Below are 23307 nucleotides of genomic sequence, written 5' to 3'. Positions count from 1 at the left end.
AATAATAACAAAATTAACAAGTGCCTTTAAAATAATAAAAAATTAATAATAAAATAAGTTTTATACAATATCCAAACAATAACAACAAAATAGTAGTAACATAATAGTAAAATTGTAGCAAAATAGGGAGAAAACAACAAGAAAGTAACACTAAAAAAAAAGAGCATATTTTTTTGTCCTTTATTGAATTCGGGTCGAGCCGGGCCGGGTCCAGGCAAAAAATATCTTACTGAGGCCCGGATCTTTTTTAAACGGGCCTTATTTTTTTGTCCAAACCCATTTTTTGGGCTTATATTTTTGCCCAAACCCTCCCACATTTCAGGCGGGCCTTCGAGTCGGGCTGGGTGGCCCGACCCATGATCAGTACATTATAACAGTAGTATTTATAGAACAATTGAGTAACTGCTGTTGCTAACAAACTCAACTACTTGAATAATAGACTAACAGCTAATAGTCTAGCTCAATAACAGAATTACTACTATTAACATTCACCCATCTGTCCGACTGGTAACACTTGAAGAAGATTCCAAAATCAATTAAAAAAAGGAGACAGAGAGTGGCTTAGTAAGAATGTCAGCAACCTGCTCACAGGCAAGAACCTCACCAAAAATAATGGAGCCATCGGCTACCTTTTCGCGAACAAAAAATAGATCAAGCTCAACATGTTTGAATTTGGAGTGTAAAACAGGATTAGCAGCCACAACAACTGCACTTGAATTGTCACACCAAATAATAGGTGAATATTCACTTTGAAGATGTAATTCTTTTAGTAACGAGACTAACCAAATAACATCACTAGTTGCGACAGCAAGACTTCGATATTCAGCCTCAGCCTTAGATCGTGAAACTGTCGACTGTTTCTTGGAGCTCTAGGAGATAAGTGCGTCACCAAAATATACGCAGTAATGTAGACCGACGATCATCAAAATCTAGCCCCTAGTTAGCATCCACAAAACCAACTAAAGATAGCCGGGCAGACGGACGAAATACAACCCCATAATCAAGTGTACCACATAAATATCGCAGAATTCTTTTCAAGGCAACCAAATGAACAGTAGTAGGTGCATGCATAAATTGGCATATACGATTTACTGCATAGGCATATCAGGACGAGTCAGAACTACATACTGTAAAGCACGTGCAAGACTTCTGTATTCAGTAGGGTCATCAAGATAATCCCCGTCATCATTGGATAGAGTAGATGAGCGAACCATTGGAGTATGAAAACTCTTTACACGAGACATAGAACTCCGGTCAAGTAGATCGCAAATATATTTTTTCTGACACAAATGAAGGCACTTTGTGGAAGATCGAGTAACCTCAATTCCTAGAAAGTAGTGGAGATCACCCATATCTTTAAGCGAGAACTCGTTATTCAACTGCTAAACAAAACTATTTATATAGGAAGATAAATTTTCGGTAATAATAATGTCATCCACATACACAAGCATATAAAGAGTGTAGCCACTCGTATCTTTAACAAATAGAGATGCATCAGACTTGGATAGAACAAAGCCAACCGAAAGAAGAAAATGCTTCAATTTATCAAACCAAGCACACGGAGCCTGACGAAGCCCATATAGAGCTTTCTTTAGACGACAAACTAAAGGTTTCCCATTCGAATCACACTGAACATGCCCAAGAGGTTGACGCATGAACACCTCATCAGTAAGATCACCATTTAAAAACGCATTATTCACATCAACTCGACGAAGTTGCCAACCTCTGGACACAATAGTAGACAGAATAACACGAATAGTAGTAGGTTTGACTACAGGACTGAACGTTTTCTTAAAATTATACCCAGGTACATGAGAACACCCTTTTGCGGCTAATCGAGCCTTTCGATGACCAACAGTGCCATCAGGATTTCTCTTGACTTTAAAAATCCATTTACAGCCGATTACCTTGTGATTATGCGGGGACGAAATAAGATCCCAAGTAGAATTAGTAATGAGGGCATCATACTCAGCTTAGGTTGCAGCACGCCATTCTGTGGTAGAAAATGCCTCCTCGATTGTGTGAGGTTCAATAACCTCAATAGACCATGCCTTAGGCTTAAAAACGTCAGCTTTAGACCGAGTAACCATCAAACGAGTATTTAGTGGAGGCACCACTGACGATGGTAGATGAGAGGATGAAGTAGTATTGAAAGGCATGATAGTGCTAGGAGGACCATCACCATTGGAGAGGGACAAAGGACTACACGACTCTAGATCAAAAGTCACCTCAACCTGAGTACCTGCACCTAAAAAAGAAGAAGAACAAGGAGCAGGAGAGGACGATGTTATAGGCGAAAACTCGACGGGCTGAGAAGAGACCTTCTTAACAATAAGAACAAAAGTTGACAAAGAACTAGACGAAGCCACGTCATCCTTTTTTATAGCCGAAGTAAACAAAAACCGTTATTCATCAAACACAACATGTCGAGAAATAACGACCTAACCATCCGGCAAAAGACATTGATAACCTTTGTGTTGAGAACTATATCCCAAGAACGTACAAGGTTGAGAACAAAAATCCAACTTATGACATAGAATAGGTCGTAAACATGGAAAATAGCAACACCTAAATACTCGTAGATGTTCATACGTGAGATCCCGACTATAAAGAGCCTTATAGGGAGATTGTCTATTCAGTACAGAGGTAGGAAGCTGATTGATGAGATGAACAACACAACTAAACGCATAACCCCAATACTCCATAGAAAAATTCAATTGGGCCAAAAGCATGATACCCATGTCTACAATATGCCGATGTTTGCGTTTAGCCACTTCATTCTGTTCCGATGTATGTGGACAAGACAACCGATGAAGTATCCCTTGCATTGCTAAAACCGACGTGAACACGCGAAATTCCCTGCCCCAATCACTCTGAAATTGTTTGATATCTTTTCTGAACTAAGTTTTGACTAACTGCTAAAACTGAACAAAACACTCTACAGCCTGAGACTTTTGACGAATAAGATAAATCCACGTAAACCGAATGCACATATCAATAAAAGATACATAATACCAATTACGACCACATGCAACCGATGCAGACCCCCAAAGATCAGAAATAACCAAGGCAAATGGATTATTATATTCAATAGTAGAAGGAAGAAAAGACAATTTATGAGACTTCTCTTTTTAACAGATAGTACAAATATTATCAAACAAACCTTTAGTACAAACAATATTATATTTACCTAAAATGGATTTAACTACAGAAACAAATGGATGACCAAGACGTTTATGCCACAGGGAAAAAACACCATCATTGTCACATTTATTTTGGAGGCCAACCGTAGAAGACGTGTCAACAAATTGAACAGATGTAGCCGACGGAGAAAAATGATCGAGCCCATCACGAATGTGGCCCCTTAGTAAAATTTCCTGAGTCATGATGTCCTTAACAACACAAATTGTCGGATGAAATTCAAAAAATACATTATTGTCAGTGGCAAACTGAGACACAGACAGAAGATTCTTTCGTATATTCGGGATGCATAAAATATTGGATAAACGAAGCAACTAAGACTAAGTAGGAAAAATTGAATTACCAATATACGAGATCTTGGCGAGAGTCCCATCACCCATTAAGAGAGAAGATGTACCTGAATAAGGTGTAGAGTCATACAAAGCAGAGGCATCTCGACAAACATGATGTGTATCCCCTGAATCCAGATACCAAGACGCAGTTCCAATGGGCACAAGAATATATGAGTCAGTACCATCACAGTTGGAATTTAATTGAGTGGTATTCATATGAGACGCAGTGGAGTCAGAAACATCAGAGGCATGCAAGTCAGGGAGACGAGGAAGCCCAATGTAGGGGTCAAATCCAGTGTACACACGAGCCCTCGGTTTAGTTTGCCAAAGAACAGACGATCCAAACATATTACAAATACCATCACCCGACGCCCCAATTTCTCGACCACGGTTATGAGGAGCAACAAATTCTACATAATTTGAAATATGCCCAGTTAGCCTATCACTAGCCGACCCATAAATCTGACCATTCGGCCTATAAATGTAACACCCCAAATTCGGTCTAAACGTTATGACCGAATCTGGCGATGTCACATTGTAACACCCCTTACCCGTATTCGACGCCGGAATAGGGTACGAGGCATTACCAGAACACATACACTTATAAACATGTTAAACTGAGTTATAAAATTTTATTCAAATTTAAACTCTTCAAAATTTTAACATGCTTTTATAAATCTTCACGTTATAATTTCAAAATACTATATTTGTAATTAATAGGGCTTCTGAGACCCAATACATACTCATGCAATTCAATACTTCATTTCCATTTCATTTAATTCACGATTCTCATGTTCACGATTCAATTCAATTTCTCAATCCAATATACATTTCAATACCACAATAATTCATTTAATTCAAATAATATCATTTGCAATTTCCATTTAATTCACGTACAATTCAATTTCATTAAGTTCAATACTAATACATATTTATCGTTTAACTTAACGTCCCCTTTTTGCGTCATTTTACACTTCAAGCATGAACTTAGTATTTCATTTCCTTTCCACTCCCGTTTCCTATGCATATCACACAAGATATAAACATTGCACTCAACCATAGTCGCAAGCTAGTCTTTTTTTGAAGACTAACTACATGATAAACCATTTTAATAAAGATTACAAACTTTAAACCTTACCACCCTTTTATGATCACAAGCATATTTCCATCTAGACATTTACTATCTCAATGCATAATTTTATAAATTTAATGTGGCATAATCCAGCCACAACTTGGTCAAATCCTAAGCATACACACCAAATATGCTAGCCAAATAAATATATAGTATAAGCATTATAAGCATGGATAAGCACCACATTTATTTATGTATCAAACTCACCAACATGAGTTAATTCATAAACCATTTCTGACATTGCTACATACCAAATCATATACCAAGTATACCACATACACATACTATGAAACTTTATTTTCTCACATGAACTTTAACCATAACAAATAATGCACAATTATAAACATCACTTCTTTTCAATCGTTTATCGATTATAATCAAGCATATGGCCAATTATACACAAATCATTCATATGTTCTTCCAATTTTCCTCCTCCTCCTCTCCATTCCACATCCTTAATATACATAACACACTTAAACAACATTAACTACAATTTCACTATTCACTCACATGTATATTCAAAGCTGTCTATTCGAGTCAGAGTCACTAAATTATTTTTCGCTGGAGCTACAGAACTCCAGATCAAGATCAATAAATTTTCCCCAAAACTAGATTCACATATCTTATTACCATAAAATTTTTATAATTTTTGGTTTAGCCACATAGTACATTTTATTCTTTAAGGTTTCCCATGTTTCACTGCTCGATAGTTCTGACCTCTCTTTACTAAAAATTAATTATCTCACTTTACAGGATTCAAATGTTGTTTCTGTTTGTTTCTCTTGAAAATATATTCACTGAGGATTCTAAAAATATAAACTTTATCCCATAATTATTTTTGTACAATTTTTGACAATTTTCCAAAGTCAGAACAGGGGATTCTGAACTCATTCTGACTTTGTCTAACTAAACTTCAAATATCTCAAAATATATAACTCTTTTGTTTGCTTTGTTTCTTTTATGTGAAAATAGACTCATTCAGATTAAATTTCATATATTATTTAGCCTCTAATTCAATCTTCACTATCTTTGGTGATTTTTCAAATTCACATAACTGTTGCTGTCTAAATTGTTTTATTGCTAAATGTACTCTTTCATAGTTTCACTTTTTCACTTTCAATCACAATTCAATTCAAAATTCACGTTTCTATTTCTAAGTCGGTATTCAATTCAATTCCACACCTATATTCTTTATTCAATTACACTTAGTCAATTTCCAGATGAACACTTCGAAATAATAACAGATACTCGGTGGATTCAGCACATAGCAACCGCCTTATTAATCAATAATGTCTAGTGGAATTAGCACATAGCAACCACCTTACTAATAAATGATGTTCGGTTCACATAGTAGCCTGCACATAGTACTACACACGTGATCAAAACTATTCGGTACGTATAGTAGCCTGCACATAGTACTACACATGCGACCTATCATTTCGGTACACGTAGTAGCCTGCACATAGTACTACACACGTGACCATCACTTTCACTTTTACATAGTGGCATACACACAGTCCATGCCACACATGTGATCATTTCTGTCACTTCATTTGTATCCCTTTTTATTCCAAAGGTTTATTCGGGAATTTTTCACTTTTTCTCACTTTTTTTTATCGATCAATTTCAATTTCTCGTCTTTCTTGATTTATAACAATACATTTAACTTATATAACCTTCACACTATTCATTCCAGTCCAAAAATCATACTTTGGCAAAATTATGTTTTTGCCCCTAAAGTTTCACAAAATTACGATTTTGCCCCTAGGCTCGTAAAATAATTTTTATTCAATTTCCTTTCATTTTAGGCCTAGCTGAACCATTTTCATAACTATATCAGTCCACAATACTCACTTATTCATACACTTGTGACATATTTTATAACTTTTGCAAATTAATCCTTTTAGGCATTTTCATCGAAAATTACTTAGTACAAATCGTTTATCACACTCCAAACATTTATATTCTTCCATAAAACATCAAAATACATGCATATCATTCATGGGTAAATTTTTAAACACAAACCCTAGTTTAAAACAATGGTAAAAATAGGTAAATCTTGTTAGGAGGATTTCAAAAACGTAAAAATCATTAAAAACGGGGATAGAACGGACTTACAATCGAGCTTGGAAGCTTGAAAAACCCTAGACATGATTTCTCCATACAATTTTCGGCCTAGGGTTTGAAGATGGACAAAAAATAGCTTTTAATTTTGTTTTTAATTCATTTTAATAACTAAATGACCAAAATGCCCTTAATGAAAAACTTTGGAAACATGCCTAACCATACCCATTTTTTCCACCAACTTAATCAATGGTCTAATTACCATATAAATACCTCCAATTTAAAATTTCATAATAATTGGACACCTCTAACATATAGAACTCAACTTTTGCACTTTTTCCAATTTAATCCTTTTGACTAAATTGAGTGCCTAAACGTCAAAATTTTCGAACGAAATTTTCACGAAGTCATTTTGTGAAATCGTAGATCATATAAATATAATGAAAATAATTTTTTTTCTCGTCAAATTTGTGGTCTCGAAACCACTATTTCGACTAGCCCCAAATTCGGGTTATTGCAATAAACTCTAATAGCAGCAAGCCTATGTGCATGATAAGGTGCAGGCTCAAACCCATAGTGAAACTCTGACCCAACTAATAGCCCATAACTAACACCATCAGCTCTGTCTAAGTATGAATTAGAACCTCTAGGATGTTGAGGCGTAGCAGTCGGCCAAAACAATTCTCCCGAACTAGCGGCTTGCGACTCCATCAGCCCCGGGACATGAGGCAGACCAGAGAACGGTGACGAGACATAAGGCGAACCAGAGAATGGCGATTCACTAGTGCCATAATGATCAATTAGATTCGCTGCTCGAATCGCCGACGACCCTTCATAACCCCGATTATAACGAAAGAAACACCGTTGGGCTATATGGCCGAACCTTTCAAAGATTTGGCACTGTAGGCGGGATCGAAACCCTCTACTGTGTTCTTCAGACAAACTACGAGCACCACAAATGGAGCCCACTGGAACTGATGATAGCCCATCCTCCAGATTCGACAACGAACCAGTCTTCAAAAGATTAGCATGAAGGGGTACATTCTGGATCGCACGCTCTTGACGACTTTCATACTTGAGCAGTAAATTAACAAGCCGTTTAAACGGTAAAGGCTCTGAAGAGAACGAAGATAAAGTGATAACTACATCGAAATTTGGAGGTAACCCGGTAAGGACAATTTCTACCTTCTCTTCGTCTGATATTCGAGAATCGGACGCCTCTAACAAGACACTAATATTTTGAATCTTGGAAACATATTCTTTGATCGAATAACTACTTTTTTAAGCGAATAAAGATCATGCCAGAGACGAGAAAGTTTCGTACCTATAACCGCAGTGAAAAGTCGAGTGGCAGTCCTCCACACATTACATATCGATCGAGCCTCTGTAAAGGAAGACAGAAGGGAGGGATTAATTGTGGTGAGTAACCATGAAGTAATTGGTCCTACTGTACAAATGGCGAGGCATTTGGATTCGGAACTAGCGAACCTTCCGGAGACGACACAAATCACGGTGGAGCAGGTAACGTTCCATCCAAAAATTCGGTCAACTCATAGCCTTCGATAATCAACCTATCATGCTGTTGCCACTAAACGAAATGATCTTCATCCAACTTGATAGTTTCATGACGAGGAAATGCTTGAACAAGCCTAGCCGCTGTGAATGCCGGAGATCCATGGTTGACGAGGGCAGAATCAACAGACGCTATGGTGGTCATGGAAGCAGACAATTAACAGATCTCAGTACCTTAGGTGACTGGTACCATGTTAACATATAATGTATATTGCTAATATTGAAAATATATTGAGTATTGAGAAAACTCTTTTTGTATTTAGATTGTGTTTTTGGGTTAGTAGAGAAAAAAGTCACTGATGATATGAATGCTCTTTTGCTTAAATAATTCACAGAGGAGGAAATCATACATGCTGTTAAGACAATGGCGCCACTGAAAGCTCCTGGCATTGATTGATTCTCCGCAAATTTTTTCCAAAGGTATTGGCATTTTATTGGTTCTAAAATTTCTAGTTATTGTTTATCTATTTTAAATGGGAATTTTGAAATAGAAACTATTAACAAAACTCGTATAGTTTTGATCCCTAAAAATGATTAGCCAAAGAATCTCTCACATTTTAGACCCATAAGTTTTTGTAACGTAGTTTATAAAATTATCGCGAAAGTCTTGGTGAATCGTATGAGTGCTATTTTCAGAAATTGTATTAATGAAGCTCAAGGGGCTTTTATCCTAGGAAGACATATTTTGGATAATGTACTAATTGCTTATGAGGTTTTTCACTCGATGAAAATGAAAAAGAAAGGAAAGAAGGGGAATTTTACGCTGAAACTCGATATGAGTAAAGCGTATGATCGTGTCGAATGAGATTTCTTGGCAGGAATGATGACTTATTTAGGGTTTTGTATGGATTGGATTATTGTCATAATGAGATGTGTTTGTTCGGTTTCCTATTCTATAAGCCTCAATGGTTCAAATAATGAGTGGTTCTCACCTTCAAGAGGTTTAAGACAGGGCGATCCACTTAGCCCTTATCTTTTTCTTATTTGTGCAGAGGGTTTCCCAACCCTTATTAATGAAGTAAAACAAAAAAGGGCTGATGAGGGGTGCTTCTGTTGGAAGGGAGAGATTTTCAATAAACCACTTGTTTTTTACGGACAATTGTATTCTTTTTGGAGATGCTTCTAATGAGGGTGCCAAGGTGGTTAGAGATATTATTAAGGAATATGATATGCTTTTGGGGTAGAGGGTAAATTTTTATAAATCTTTGATCTATTTCGGGGCTAATGTGGATGCTGATGTAAAAGACACCATTACTAATGTTTTGGGTGTGAGGGTAGCTTCAAATCTTGAGAAATACCTAGGGTTGCCTATGATGGTTGGACGAAAAAAGAATTGGTCTTTTGCCCATTTTATCGATCGATTTAGAAAACGCATCACAAGTTGGAGTTTACGATTTTTATCTATGGGGGGGAAGGAAGTATTCGTGAAGTCAGTTTTGCAGGCTATTCCGGTTTACGTCATGCAATGTTTTGCTTTGCCAAAATTTTTATGTCATAAACTCGAAGGTCTCATGAACAAGTTATAATGGAATAATAATAAATCGTCTAAAGGTATTCATTGGAGTGATTGGTACGTTTTGTGTTGTCTAAAAAATTATGGTGGGCTAGGATTCAAAAATTTGTTTTTGTTTAATAAAGCCTTATTAGCAAAACAAATGTGGCGTCTTTTATCCCAGCCCAATTGTTTGTTAGCCAAAGTCCTTAAAGCTCATTATTATCCCTATTTAGATATTCTGGCAGTAAAGATAGGATCTTACCCATCATTTACTTGGAGGAGCATTTTATCGTGCTTAGGATTTGATTGAAGATGGGATTTTATGGCGAGTTGGCAATGGAGCTAGCGTTAACATCTGGAATGACCCTTGGCTTCCTAGAGTTGAAAACAACAAAATATCAGGTCATCACATTAACCCAAACTGGACGACAGTGGAGCAATTAATTAAGGCTAAAACCAATACCTGGAACAAGGAGCTGGTTCGTAATATTGTTGATGATGCGCATACAACTCGCATTCTGTCCATTCCGTTATCTGGAGCTAGATCGGAGGATACTTGGTCTAGAAACATGAAGGCTCTAGGGAATATTCAGTGAAAAGTGGATACTGGGTCTTAATTACAGAACATCTCCTAAACACAAATTACATCAATCCTAACATGGTGGTTTACAAGGATTTTTACAGGTCATTCTGGGCTATGCACATACCAGCAAAAGTTAAAATACATGTTTGGAGGCTATTCAACAATTTTTTGCCTAATTACTGTAATCTGAATCAAAGAAAGTTGCGGGTTAGAGTTAATTTTCCTCTTTGTAAGGAAGCACTAGAGGATACTGATCATCTATTATGGTCTTGTGGCTCTACAGAGTGTTTGGGCAACTCTTCAAATCAAAATAGCTCCCGTTGATAACGCCTTGAGCTGCAAAAATCATTTTGTTAATACTTTCTAACTAGCAAATGAACTAAACAAACAACTTATTGCAATTTCCTTATGGGCCCTGTGGTACAAGAGAAATAAGTTGATTCATGAAGGTATTAATTTTTCTTTGTAGGAACTGTTAGGATTCATTTGAGGTTATAGTCATGAAATAAATCTATGCCAAGAGAAAATGGAAGTGGCCTGTGTTTCTCAGCCGAATGAAGTATGTAGGTCTCTAGATCTAGGTTTTATCAAATTAAATTTTGGTGTAACCTTTCAAAGCAAATCTTAAACTTCCTTAATAGCAGACCTAGCAAGAGATTCTAAAGAAAAAGTAGTAGGAACAGAAACTTGTCTGTTTATGGATGTAGTTGATACATTCGTGGCTGAATCTAGGGCGTGTGAAAAGACTTCAATCTTTGCACTTCGAATGGGTTTCCGATGCCTGATTGCGGAAGGAGACTCTTTGATGGTCATAAAAAAGTTTAAAACACAGGAAGTGTTAGAGTATCTGGAAGTTAGTTAGTTGACTGTTAAGATAGCAGTTAGTTTGTTAAAGAAACAGTTATCAACTATTACTATAAATGCATGTATCAGGTCATTAATATCACTCAATGAAGGTTAATATACTTTTTCAGTTTTATAATATTTTTGGTTATATTTCAACATGGTATCAGAGGTCTCTCTCTTTCTGGGATTGATGCTTTAAGTTTTGATTTTTTTGCTTGTTGCATGGATCCACCAGCGAGTCCTTTTACTGTTCAGTCTGCTGCACCCACGATAGTGTCTAATCTTGCTAATGGTGTTCTTGATAGTATATTCTTCTCTACTAAGAAAGTGAGTATACTTCTTGATGATTCCAACTATCTTTTATGGCGGCAACAGGTTCTGTTGGCTGTTAAAGCTTACAAACTGCAAAGTTTTCTTGACTTGCATACCGTACCACCCCCTTCGATGGTTCCAGGTGATGATGCGGTGCTTCAAGAAAATGTTGAGTTCACTAGGTTCGAACAGCAAGATAGCGCTCTTGCTTCCTGGCTTTTGTCCTTGGTAAGTCAAGATGTTCTTCCTCATCTCATTGGGCTTGACACCAGTGCTCAGATTTGGAATTCTATTGTAACATTGTATGGTAGCAAAACTACTTCTCGACTGATGTTCTATTGTCGTGCGTTACACTCTCAACAAAAAGGTGATATGTCTATGAAAGAGTTTTTGCTGAAAACCAAATCCTATTGTGATAATCTTGCTAGCTGTGGAGAGGCTATCAGTGCACATGAGCATATCACTGCTATCTTTAATGGGCTGCCGTTCGAATATGAGTCCATTGTTTCAATAATTCTTACTGATCAGCTTTCATACACTATTCAAAATGTCACAACTATGCTAATTGATGTTAAAGCTAGACAACATGTTATACTGGCTGAGACTCTTAGTTCTGCCAATTTAGTTTCTCAACAACCTACACAGTTAGTTACTAATACTTCTGTACCACCTTATCGTGCATCAAATTCTCAGGGTCATGTGCGTGGTCGCTCATCTGGAGCCCGTATTCAAGGTCAGTTATGTGGAAAAATTGGACATCTGGTTGATCGATGCTATCATCAGTTTGATGCATCTTACAAAAGTACCAACTACAGGCCTTCTTCGCAAGCAAATATGTGCATATATGCACCTAGTCCTTCTCCCTAGACACCATCTGCTGTGTCAGTTATGCCACCTATGGTTTAACCTTCTCCTAACTGGTCCTATTAGTCAGCGCCTACGTCTAACTGGGCTTGTCCATATATGAGTGACTCCACACAACAGGTTTCACCTTCCTCTACTACTGTTTCTCCACCACATGCGTTAATTGCTACACCTGACACTATGGGCGACCCTGCTTGGTATCCTGACTCTGGGGCAACGTATGATCTCACTCACTCTGCTACCTCTCTTGGTGATAATCTATCTCACAATGGGCCAGGTAAGGTGTATGATGGAAATGGTAGCTCTCTCATTGTTCTGTGTTCTGGTCAGTCATCTTTGCTCACTAGGACACGACCACTTTACATGAAATCACTTTTATATACTCCTAGCATTACTAAAAATTTGCTATATGTGTCTAAGTTCACAAGAGACAACCAGGTGATGTTTGAATTTCCCCCGACACAGTGCCAGGTATGTGACTTAAGGACCAATGAGGTACTTTTTAGAGGATCAGTGCACCATGGCCTATACAAGCTCCATTTGACCAATGCTTTCAGAAATTCTTAACCTATGTGCACAGCACACTGTTTTACAGCTAAAACTTCTATTCCTTTGAGTGTGTGGCACTCTAGACTAGGACATCCTTGCAAAAATGTATTGCTCAAGGCTTTACAGCATTGTAATCTGTCGTTTGATGTAAATAAAGAAGAGTTTGTCTGTGTTGCATGTCATCTAGGAAAGGAGCATAAACAACTGTTCTCTTTCTTGATATCTCAGTATTCTGCTCCTTTGCAATTGGTTGTCGTTGATGTTTGGGGACCAACCCCAATGACCTCGAATGGCTTTCGTTACTATGTGGCTTTTACTGAAACCTACACTAGATATTCATGGATTTATTTTTTGCATAAAAAATCTGAGGTTCTGACTGTGTTTTCTTAGTTTTACAGACAAGTTGAGCGCGTTCTTGGTTTACAACTACAGACTTTGCAAATAGATGAGGGGGTGAGTTTCAATCTCTTAGGCATTATCTCACTCAGCATGGAATCGTGCACCGATTCACCTTTCATTGCATTTCAGCTCAAAACGGCATTATTGAACGTAAGCATCGTCAAGTTGTTGAAATAGGTCTCTCCACGCTTGCGCATGCTTCCATGCCTATATCTTATTGGAGTGATGCTTTTAGCTGTGCCATCTACCTCATAAAAAGGCTGCCTTCTGCTCCTCTAAGCTACACTTCTCCATATGAAAAAATTTATCGAACCAAACCCAACTATGTTTTTTCTCAAAACCTTTGGGTGCCTATGTTTCCTGAACCTTAGACCATATAATAGTCATAAACTTCAGTTTCGATCCACTCCACGTACCTTCTTAAGATGCTCTCCCATTCATAAAGGGTATCGGTGCCAAGACAACAATGGTCAAATATACATCACTCGACACGTTACTTTTCATGAAAACACTTTTCCATTCAAAACTACCTGCACCCATTCTTTCACACCCAAAGACCGCATGTCAGCTAGTTCCAAGTTGCTTGTTCTAACCCCCAGCCCACCACCACATAATCCTTTCTCACCTAACACTATGGTTAAACAATCATTCTTCATCCATGCCATCCACTATACCTAATTTTCCTACATCGACACCTCTTGTTCAGTCTAGCTTGCAGTTCTCTTTTTCTACCTCTAATAACCTTATGGCTTCACCAAAAATTACTACATGTGCACAACCTCTACTTTCTACCCCATAAAATTCCCATCTGATGATCACTCGTAGAAAAACTAGTATCTTCAAGCCAAAAGCTTATTTGAGCAGTACATGCAAGTCACCTGATATGCCTACTGATGTTCATACAGCTATGGCACACACTTGCTGAAGAGATGCAGTTCATACTGAGTTGCAAGTTCTTATCAGCAACAATACCTGGAGTCTATGTCCGCTCCCTTCACACTGTCGCACCATTGGATGTAAGTGGTTATTTAAAGTTAAAAAAAAGGCTGATGGTACTGTAGATCGATATAAATCTCGGTTGGTAGCCAAGGGATTTTCTCAGCATGCAAGGACTGATTTTTGAGATACATTTAGCCCAGTGGTTTGTGCAGTCACCATCAGGACTGTTCTTGCTGTTGCTATAATGAAGGGGTGGTCTCTGCGACAGGTTCATGTGAATAACGCCTTCTTAAATGGAGAGCTAGCTGAAGAAATCTTCATGGATCAGCCACCTGGGTTGAGGTGTCAGGACCCAACAATCAGAACTTGGTGTGCAAGTTGAACAAAGCCTTATATGGGCTGCGCCAAGCTCCACGGGCATGGTTTCACACCCTCAAACATTTTCTGGTCAGTAAGCTCGGGTTTCATGCGTCAAAAGTTGACCCGTTTTTGTTTATTCGCGTTTTTGGTGATAGTCAACTCCTGCTTATGGCATATGTCGATGACATTGTTCTCACAGGTAGTTTTAATAAAGATATTAACAGTGTGATACGTCAGCTTCACAATAGGTTTGCTCTTAAAGACTTGGGCCAACTCAATTTCTTTTTAGGCATTGAAGTGCAATATACCAATCAAGGGTTGTTTCTCAGTCAGCGAAAGTATGTGCAAGAAATTCTGTTGAAAATAGGTATGACAGGTGTAGCTGCAACTCCTACTCCTATGATAAGCTCGCTTAAGCTTATTGCCATTGACAACAGCCAAAAGCTTGTTGATGGTCAACTCTATCGCAACACTATTGGCATGCTTCAATACCTGTACATTACACGGCCTGATCTATCTTTTTGTGTTAACAAGCTCAGCCAATATATGAACTTTCCCAGTGAGCCCCACTGAAAGGCAGTTAAACGTGTGCTACGCTACCTGGTGGGAACTATGGAGCATGGATTGTTTTTTGCACAAAGGCAGTTTCAGCTTGTTTGCTACTCAGATGCTGACTGGGCATCTTCAGTCGAAGACAGACGCTCTACTACAGGCTATGTCGTGTACTTGGTGTCTAATCCGATAGCCTGGTGCTCCAAGAAGCAAGCAGTGGTTTCCAGGTTGTCCTTAGAAGCTGAATATCGAAGCTTGGCCAACTATGTGTCTGAGTTGGTGTGGGTTCAACAACTGTTAAAAGAACCTGGTGTATCCCTGGACCAAACGCCAGTGGTCTGGTGTGATAACACCTCTACTGTTTCTATGGCAGCTAATCCAACTCATCATACAAGGGTCAAGCATGTTGAGATCGACCATCATTTTGTTCGAGAGAAAGTCCTCGATGGCTCTTTGCAGGTCAATTTTGTACCGTCAGTCAGTCAAATTGCTGATGTGCTCACAAAACATGTCACTCCCAAGCAGTTTGCTATTTTTCGACATGCTTTTCGGGTCACAACAAGGGATGCACCATCTTTTTTCAAAGAATTTGAGAACCAGGAGAATGTTAGAGTATCTGGAAGTTAGTTAGTTGACTGTTAAGATAGCAGTTAGTTTGTTAAAGAAACTGTTCTCAACTATTGCTATAAATGCATGAATCAGGTCATTAATATCACTCAATGAAGTTTAATATACTTCTTCAGTTTTATAATATTTTTGGTTATATTTCAACAAGAAGAAGACAAATCGATTCTTAGACCCATTATTAACCATATTCGTATGATGGAAAAACAATTTGAAGTTCACTACCTGTTCGTCCCACAAAGGATTAATGGAGCGACCCACACTTTGGCGATGGAAGGAAGAAGAAGATATTATTCTGGTATTTGGGCTGATGGGTTCCTAACTCGGTAATGATGATAGTGGAAAAGGATCGTGTGGATCGGTCTCTAAGACATCAAAATTCGTCTTAGACTGCTTCGATTTTAGAGAAGGTTCTTTGAATCTCCATGTTTGGACTCAAAGCTTTTGGGTTTCTCTGTTTTCTCTTTTGCAAGATCGTCTTTTACCAAGAAGGGAGAAGCTGTTCGGCTGGTATTTTATGTTTTATGGTATTTTGATTTAGGCTGAGGGTGGTTTTGTTTTTGCTTTTAAGGGTCTGTTTTTGATTGCCAGTAAAATATTTTCCGTAAAATGATTTCTGGAAAATGTTTTACTTTTCTGTAAAATGATTTACTGGAAAATATTTTCTGGTGTTTGATTGAATCTGTGTAAAATATTTTTTACTGCTTGGCAGATTTTTTGAAAATATTTTTCGAAAAAATTGTTTTTACATATATTAATATATATTAATAAATTTTTATATTTTAAATTATTTTTACATATATTGCAATGATTTATTTATAATAATACTCAATTATTAAGCTACAATATTAATCGTTATAAATTGAAAAAAACTAATATCAAATAAATTATTTGTAATTGTGTTAAAAAAACAAGTATTGAATAATTAAAAAAACAAGTTACTGGAAAATCGATAAACAGAAGTAGTTTTCTACCGGAAATGAAGGAAGGAATGAAGGAGGCGATAGAGAGGAGAACACGGAAAATGTCTTACAGAAATTGAAAGGGTAAGACATTTTCTCTAAAATGTAACCCATTTTCCCTTGTTTTGGAGTTCATTTTCCAAATAGAAAATGTTTTCCGCCAATCAAACGCTGGAAAAGTTGGAAATGATTTTCCGGAAAATCAATTCCGTCAATCAAACAGACCCTAAGTTTTAGATTTCCATTGGGCTGTTTCTTTGTTGTTTCTTTGATTTTGTTAGGCGTCTGTTTTTAATGTTGCTCTGTCTTTTCATGTTGCTTTACAATTGTATTTTTTCTTTTTTCCACCTTAAGCCAAGTGCCTAATAAATGCCAGTCTCTTCAACTAAAAAAAATTTATTTAATATTTATGAATTAACTTGCAAAATTAATATAATTTTAAACCTAAATTAATATTATAATAATGATGATATTTGTAAATGCACATAAACTTATTACTTATACAAATCTTAACATTTTATTGATAAAATTTATAAATATGGCCTTATATATATTAAATAATAATTTACCACTTTGTTATGAATTATCAACTATTATATTATCCAGTTTCTTGTAGAAGTTGGGAGGGGAGTTAAACGTCGCAAATGCGAGCGTAAGTGTCTTTGGCGGTACCATTAACAATCTTTTTCTTATAGTTCTTTTAAGCGTTTTCAAATGAAGAATATGTTACTTTCGTTTATGTTTTTAAGCTTTCATGAACTTTTCGTCTATGGAAGAAACATTTTTCTATTAAAGTTTTCTTACAACGATATTGTCTACTTTTATGGCACGTTTATGTCTGCTTCTATAGCACAGTAGTTTGGGTTTCTGTTTAGTTTTTTCGGCTTTCCAAGCATCTGGGAGAAAGAGAATAAAGTTGCGGTTCGACGATTTGTTGAGTGGTTATGGTGGTGGTTTTGACAGCGTTATCCATAAAGGGTGGGGAAGTTGATAAGTGGCATATCAATTCCAGCGAGGGGGAGGAGGAAATCAGGCGAGGGGCAGGCAAGTGAGAGGCAGTGTCGAATGACAGGAGGATGGGTTCCAGGTGAAGCCTTGCTATTACGCGTTGTGGTGGGTTGGAAGGACTTTAAATTGTCGAGGATGTTGCCACTGGATCGAGGAGTGGACACGGACTAGATGCTATCGTCTTGGAGCATATCTAGGGCAAATTAAGGGTGAAAAGATGCTGGCGGATCTTGCCAGAATTAGGGTCTCTCATCATTCATTTATCATGGGAGACGTGTGGTATTAAGAGAGCTCTATATGTATCAATGTGAATTCTATTATTAAATATTTATAAAATTCAGATCTAAATAAAATAATAAACTTACATATTCAAATAGGATATCTTTGTTAATTTTAAAAATTTAAAGGATATTTATGTGAAGCACTTTTCACAGTTTTTTAAGTGTTTTTGATAGTTAATTTGGAGTTGAGACATAAAATTCTTTTTGAAGAACTTAGACTTATATATATATATTCCATAAATGAAGTAGGATTGAAAATTATCTTCAAAAACCAATTTTAAAATGAGGCTATTGCAAAGGGACCAAAGCAAACAATATCCAAATCAGGTTGCCTTTTTTTTCTCGACGGGTAAGCATATTACATTGTCCACGAATAATTAAAAAAATTTGATTATCAATCATAATATAAAATTTTAAAAATATATAACAAATTGCATCATAATGAAAAGACAAAGGGTAAATTCTGCAGTGGTAATCCAATTTTCATAAATTTTCATTTTAGGCACTAAAAATAGAAATTTTGCAATATGGGCACAGTCGTTACATTTTTTTTATCATTTTAGTCATTGTTGTTATATACATTTATCATTTTAATCATCCGTCGTTAATTTGTCATTATATAAACTCATTTTCGTCACCCAACTTTAGTAAATTTTCATTTTAGTCACTCAATTTTTTATTATAAAAAACTAGATTTTTACAGGTAATTGAGTTATTCATTTACTAAGATAAAAGTCACAATTTTCACTTGTAACTCATTATCATGTAAAAAATTCAGGCCTTTCCCTGTTAAAACACAAGTAATTTCCCATAAAGTCCCATGTTTTTCTCTCGAAAAAAGCTAAAATTAGAAAAGAAAAAAATGAAGGAAATTAAAAAGATAAAATGAATTTCCCCTATAAAAACCCAAATAATTTCCTATAAATCCCAGGTTTCTCTCTTATAGAAATAAAACTAAAATTAAGTGAAAAAATAAAAAGGAAATGAAAAAGATAAATTGATTTTTCTTGTAAAAACTCAAGTTTTCCTATAAAAACCCACTTAATTTCCTATAAAACCTCAAGTTTTTGCTTCTCTTTTACTAAAAAAATTGATATTAATACTAACATGAAAATATATAAAATCATTTTTCTAAACCAATTTTCCCTATAGAAACTAGGTTTTTCCTTTGCTAAAAAAACTAAAATTAATTCTTAAAATATAAAGGAAATTAAAAAGGTAAAATGAGTGAACAAAATAAAAATTTGTTAAACTTGGGTGACTAAAATGAGTGTATGTAATGTCAAATTAACGGTGGGTGACTAAAATAATAAAAGAATGCAACGACAGTGACTAAAATGATAAAAGTATGTAACGGAAGTGCCCATATTGCAAATGTTTTTATTTTCAGTGTCCAAATTGAAAAGTTATGATAGTTGGGTGATCAATTGTATAGTTTACTGGAAGACAAAATAAAAAAAAATAAAAAAAGCTTAAACTATTACTCGCTAAACTATGTGTAAGTTTTCATTTTGATCATTTAACTAAAAAAAGTTACAATTTAGTCACTGAACTATTTGAAAGTTCCATCAGCGAACTCCAAGCGGCGATTTGATGATCGATACGGTGGATTAGTACCCATCAATGAGCAGGACATGCCTTAGATCTAAGTCGATTTGAAGATCAATGTTGGAGATCGGAGAAAAAAGTAGTTTAAATTTTAGTTTGCAAATTCGTGACGTCTAAAATTGTTTTATGAAAAAAAACTTCAATTATAAAAGAGGAGAAAAGAAAGAGCTTTCAATTGATAAAAATAATAGGGAGAGAAAAAAAAATATAACATCAATTTTAATCTAATAACTTAAATAACTAAATTGAAATGGAGTGCGAATGTAGTGTGAAATGAGGACGGCTGAATCGAAAATATGCTCAACAATTACAGTACAAAACTTGTGATTTTCGTCCTTACATGGTTTGGTCAACAAAGGAATCTCTCATAAAAAATATCGACGAATCTCTGTCAATTATTAATCTTTTATTATCAAATTCCCAAAAGAATATATAAGTTTAAGAATTTATATTTAATATACTCAAACTAATTTATTGTTTTTACTGGGTGTTAGTGTGTGATTTATTATCATATACAAATTTATACACCCAAAATATAATAATTGTAAACCTAAAATTTAAATATAAAAAATAAAAATGGGTGCTGGTGAGGTTATTAGTGGAATCACAATCATTTTCAGAAAATAATCTTTTGTTTGATTTTCAAATAATAATTTTTAATCATTTTATTTAAAGATTATATATAGCTATGAAAAATAAAAATATATTAGTTATTTTTAAAATAATAATATTTTAATAATTTTATAACTGAATTAGTACTGAATTGACTCATGATACTAACTTAATAGCCGGCTCAACTTTGATAACTTTGATTTAGACTCTTAGCCAGGGGCTGCCGATGGGCAAAATTTTCTAAAAAATTAATAAAAAATTAAAATTGAATCTATTTAAATATTAATTTAGTTTAATTTTTTTAAATATAAAATTTTAATTTTATCCCAAAATTTATAATCTTATCTCAAGTCTCTCCAAACAAAATTTTTAATTTCACCTTGTTAGCCAATTAAGCATAAAATATTAATATTAATTATACGTAGTAATAAAAAAAAATGGTTGTGGGCGAATAAAATTGCTTGCCCACCTTTCTCCCCAACTCTACAAAACCATTAATCTTAGTTGACAAAATACTTATAACATTATGGCATCTCCTAGGCATCTCAGAATATTATATATGTAGTAAAAATTATTAGGAAAAAAAACAAAAATAAAGTATAAATAAATGTAGTATTCAGGTCAGGTGTCTTAATATTATATTTTGTGATAATATGTTGGGGTGTTCCATTACTATGTCCATTAAAGAAAACCAGAACTCAAGAACTTGGCCTGCAAAAAACGATGGATTTGCCACCAAGTTTTCTTCTTTGCTTTATCGTATTTGCATCATCAGCCTTATTTCTATTCATCCAAAGAAGAAACAACTCCGTTACAGGCAAGCTCCCTCCAGGACCACCAGGATGGCCCATTTTTGGCAACATGTTTGACCTAGGCACCATGCCACACCGGACGCTGACCCGCCTTCGAGACAAGTATGGTCAAGTCATATGGCTCAGGTTGGGAGCCGTTAATACCATGGTAATCCTATCAACGAAAGCAGCCACCGAGTTCTTCAAGAACTATGATCTCACCTTTGCTGAGCGCCACATCACGGAAATCATGCGTGCCCACGGTTACCACAAGAGCTCAGTGGCTTTAGCACCATACGGTTCATACTGGCGCGTGCTGAGGCGGTTGGTCACGGTGGATATGCTGGTCAACAAGCGGATAAACGAAACGGCTTGCGTACGAAGAAAATGCCTTGACGATTTGCTCGGGTGGATCGAAGACGAGGCGAGCAAGATTCGAGGAGAGTCGAATAGGGATGGAATCCATGTGGCTCGTTTTGTGTTCTTGTTGAGTTTAAATTTGCTTGGAAACCTTATGCTGTCGCAAGATTTGTTCGATCCAAATTCTAAGGAAGGCTCTGAATTCTTCCTTGTTATTCTGAGGCTAATGTCATTGTCTGGAACAGGAAATATAGCAGATTATTTCCCATGGTTGAAATGGTTTGACCCTCAAGGATTGAAAAGGAAGATGAACAAGGATCTGGGTAAGGCCATTGAAATCGCCTCAAAGTTTGTAAAGCAAAGAATGGAAGATAAGAAGTTGAGTGAAAATAATAAGAGGGATTTCTTGGATCTGTTGCTTGAGTTTGAAGGAAATGGCAAAGATGAACCAGCTAAATTATCTGACCAAAACCTCAATGTCTTTATCCTGGTACTTCCCTTACTTATTGAAACTATATGTCATATACTGATTTTTTTCTGACACGTTGCTGCATGTTTCGGAGCAGGAGTTATTTATGGCAGGTTCAGAAACAACAAGCAGCACCGTAGAATGGGCATTGACGGAGTTGCTTTGCAATCTAGAAAGCATGGTTAAGGTCAAAGCAGAGCTTAGTCGTGTTGTTGGACCAAACAAAAGGGTAGAAGAGAGTGATATTCAGAACCTTCATTACTTGAACGCAGTGATCAAAGAGACATTCCGATTGCACCCTCCAATCCCATTCCTTGTCCCAAGAAGGGCAATGCGAGACACTGAATTCATGGGATATCATATACCCCAAAACACACAAGTTTTTGTAAATGCTTGGGCAATTGGAAGGGATCCTGAAGTGTGGGATGACCCTTTGTCGTTCAAGCCAGAGAGGTTTATTGGGTCGAAAATAGATTACAAGGGCCAGAACTTTGAGCTGATTCCTTTCGGAGCTGGAAGAAGGATGTGCGCAGGTGTGGCACTGGGTGAGAGAGTTCTTCACCTTGTTTTAGGCTCATTGCTTCACCACTTTGATTGGGAACTTGGAGGCAACGTGACCAAAGAGACAATTGACATGAGAGACATTTTAGGTGTGACAATGAGAAAACTAGAACCACTGCTGGCAGTTCCTAAAATGTGCTTGAAATCTGCAGGTTAAAGTAAAGTGGGATATTATTACTAGATTTAGATGGTCGATTTGAAACCTTTTGCAAGTTCATTATTTATATTAAGCATCTGATGCATACTTTGTATTTCACTGTTCTTTTATTTTTAGCAAAACTGTCAGATAAGGTTGTTGAAATGGTAAAGTAAATTTTCACTCAGGATCAGCATTTCTTGAATGGAACAATGTCTATAAAGCTTCACTATTATTTGGATACGGTGATTGCAACAGAGATATTATTTTATTTTATGTTGCATGAACATTCAATTTCTTATGAATTATTCGATAAGTTTGTATTCAACTAGCATTGCCACACCATAAACTTATTGAATCTAGTCTTGAAAGTGGTTGCATGCTTTCTCCCCCTGCATCCCGTCATTATTTTATGTTTGGTATCAAAGCATTCAAAGTCATAGAATTAATGTATTGAACTAACAACAGTAAAAAGGGTAGAACAACTTATTCAGCATGTAATCGCTTGAGTGATGCCAATACCCTGATAAGGCCAAGGCAGCCCATTGTAACAGTAAGTAAATATTCTTTACAAAATGGCTAGAATTGACCCAAATTCATCAACTTTATAAACATTGGAAAAGGCTTGCTCTAAACAAAATGCAGTGAGTTTGACATAAGCACACTAAACGTCCATTGTACCTCAACAATGGGAA

General features: G+C 36.2%; 1 protein-coding gene across 1 annotated transcript; it reads left to right on the top strand.

Moving 5' to 3' along the window:
* Positions 1 to 20947: 20947 nt before the first annotated feature.
* Positions 20948 to 22853, top strand: LOC107921378 (cytochrome P450 76A2). The gene is made up of 2 exons (XM_016851242.1): positions 20948 to 21936; positions 22013 to 22853. The coding sequence occupies exons 1-2, from the start codon at positions 21019 to 21021 to the stop codon at positions 22631 to 22633; spliced, it is 1539 nt and encodes a 512-aa protein (XP_016706731.1). The 5' UTR covers positions 20948 to 21018; the 3' UTR covers positions 22634 to 22853.
* The last annotated feature ends 454 nt before the right edge of the window (positions 22854 to 23307 follow it).

This window comes from Gossypium hirsutum, chromosome D04 (genome assembly GCF_007990345.1).
Source record: "Gossypium hirsutum isolate 1008001.06 chromosome D04, Gossypium_hirsutum_v2.1, whole genome shotgun sequence".
NCBI classification, from domain to species: domain Eukaryota; kingdom Viridiplantae; phylum Streptophyta; class Magnoliopsida; order Malvales; family Malvaceae; genus Gossypium; species Gossypium hirsutum.
Note: the sequence above shows the minus strand (reverse complement) of the source record. Positions and strands in the feature narration are given on the sequence as shown.

What these genes read in the sequence shown, in the direction of transcription:
- LOC107921378 (XM_016851242.1), top strand. Translation starts at nt 21,019, where the DNA reads ATGGATTTGCCACCAAGTTTTCTTCTTTGCTTTATCGTATTTGCATCA. An exon ending in ACCTCAATGTCTTTATCCTG is followed by an intron (nt 21,937 to 22,012) that starts GTACTTCCCTTA and finishes GTTTCGGAGCAG; the next exon opens with GAGTTATTTATGGCAGGTTC.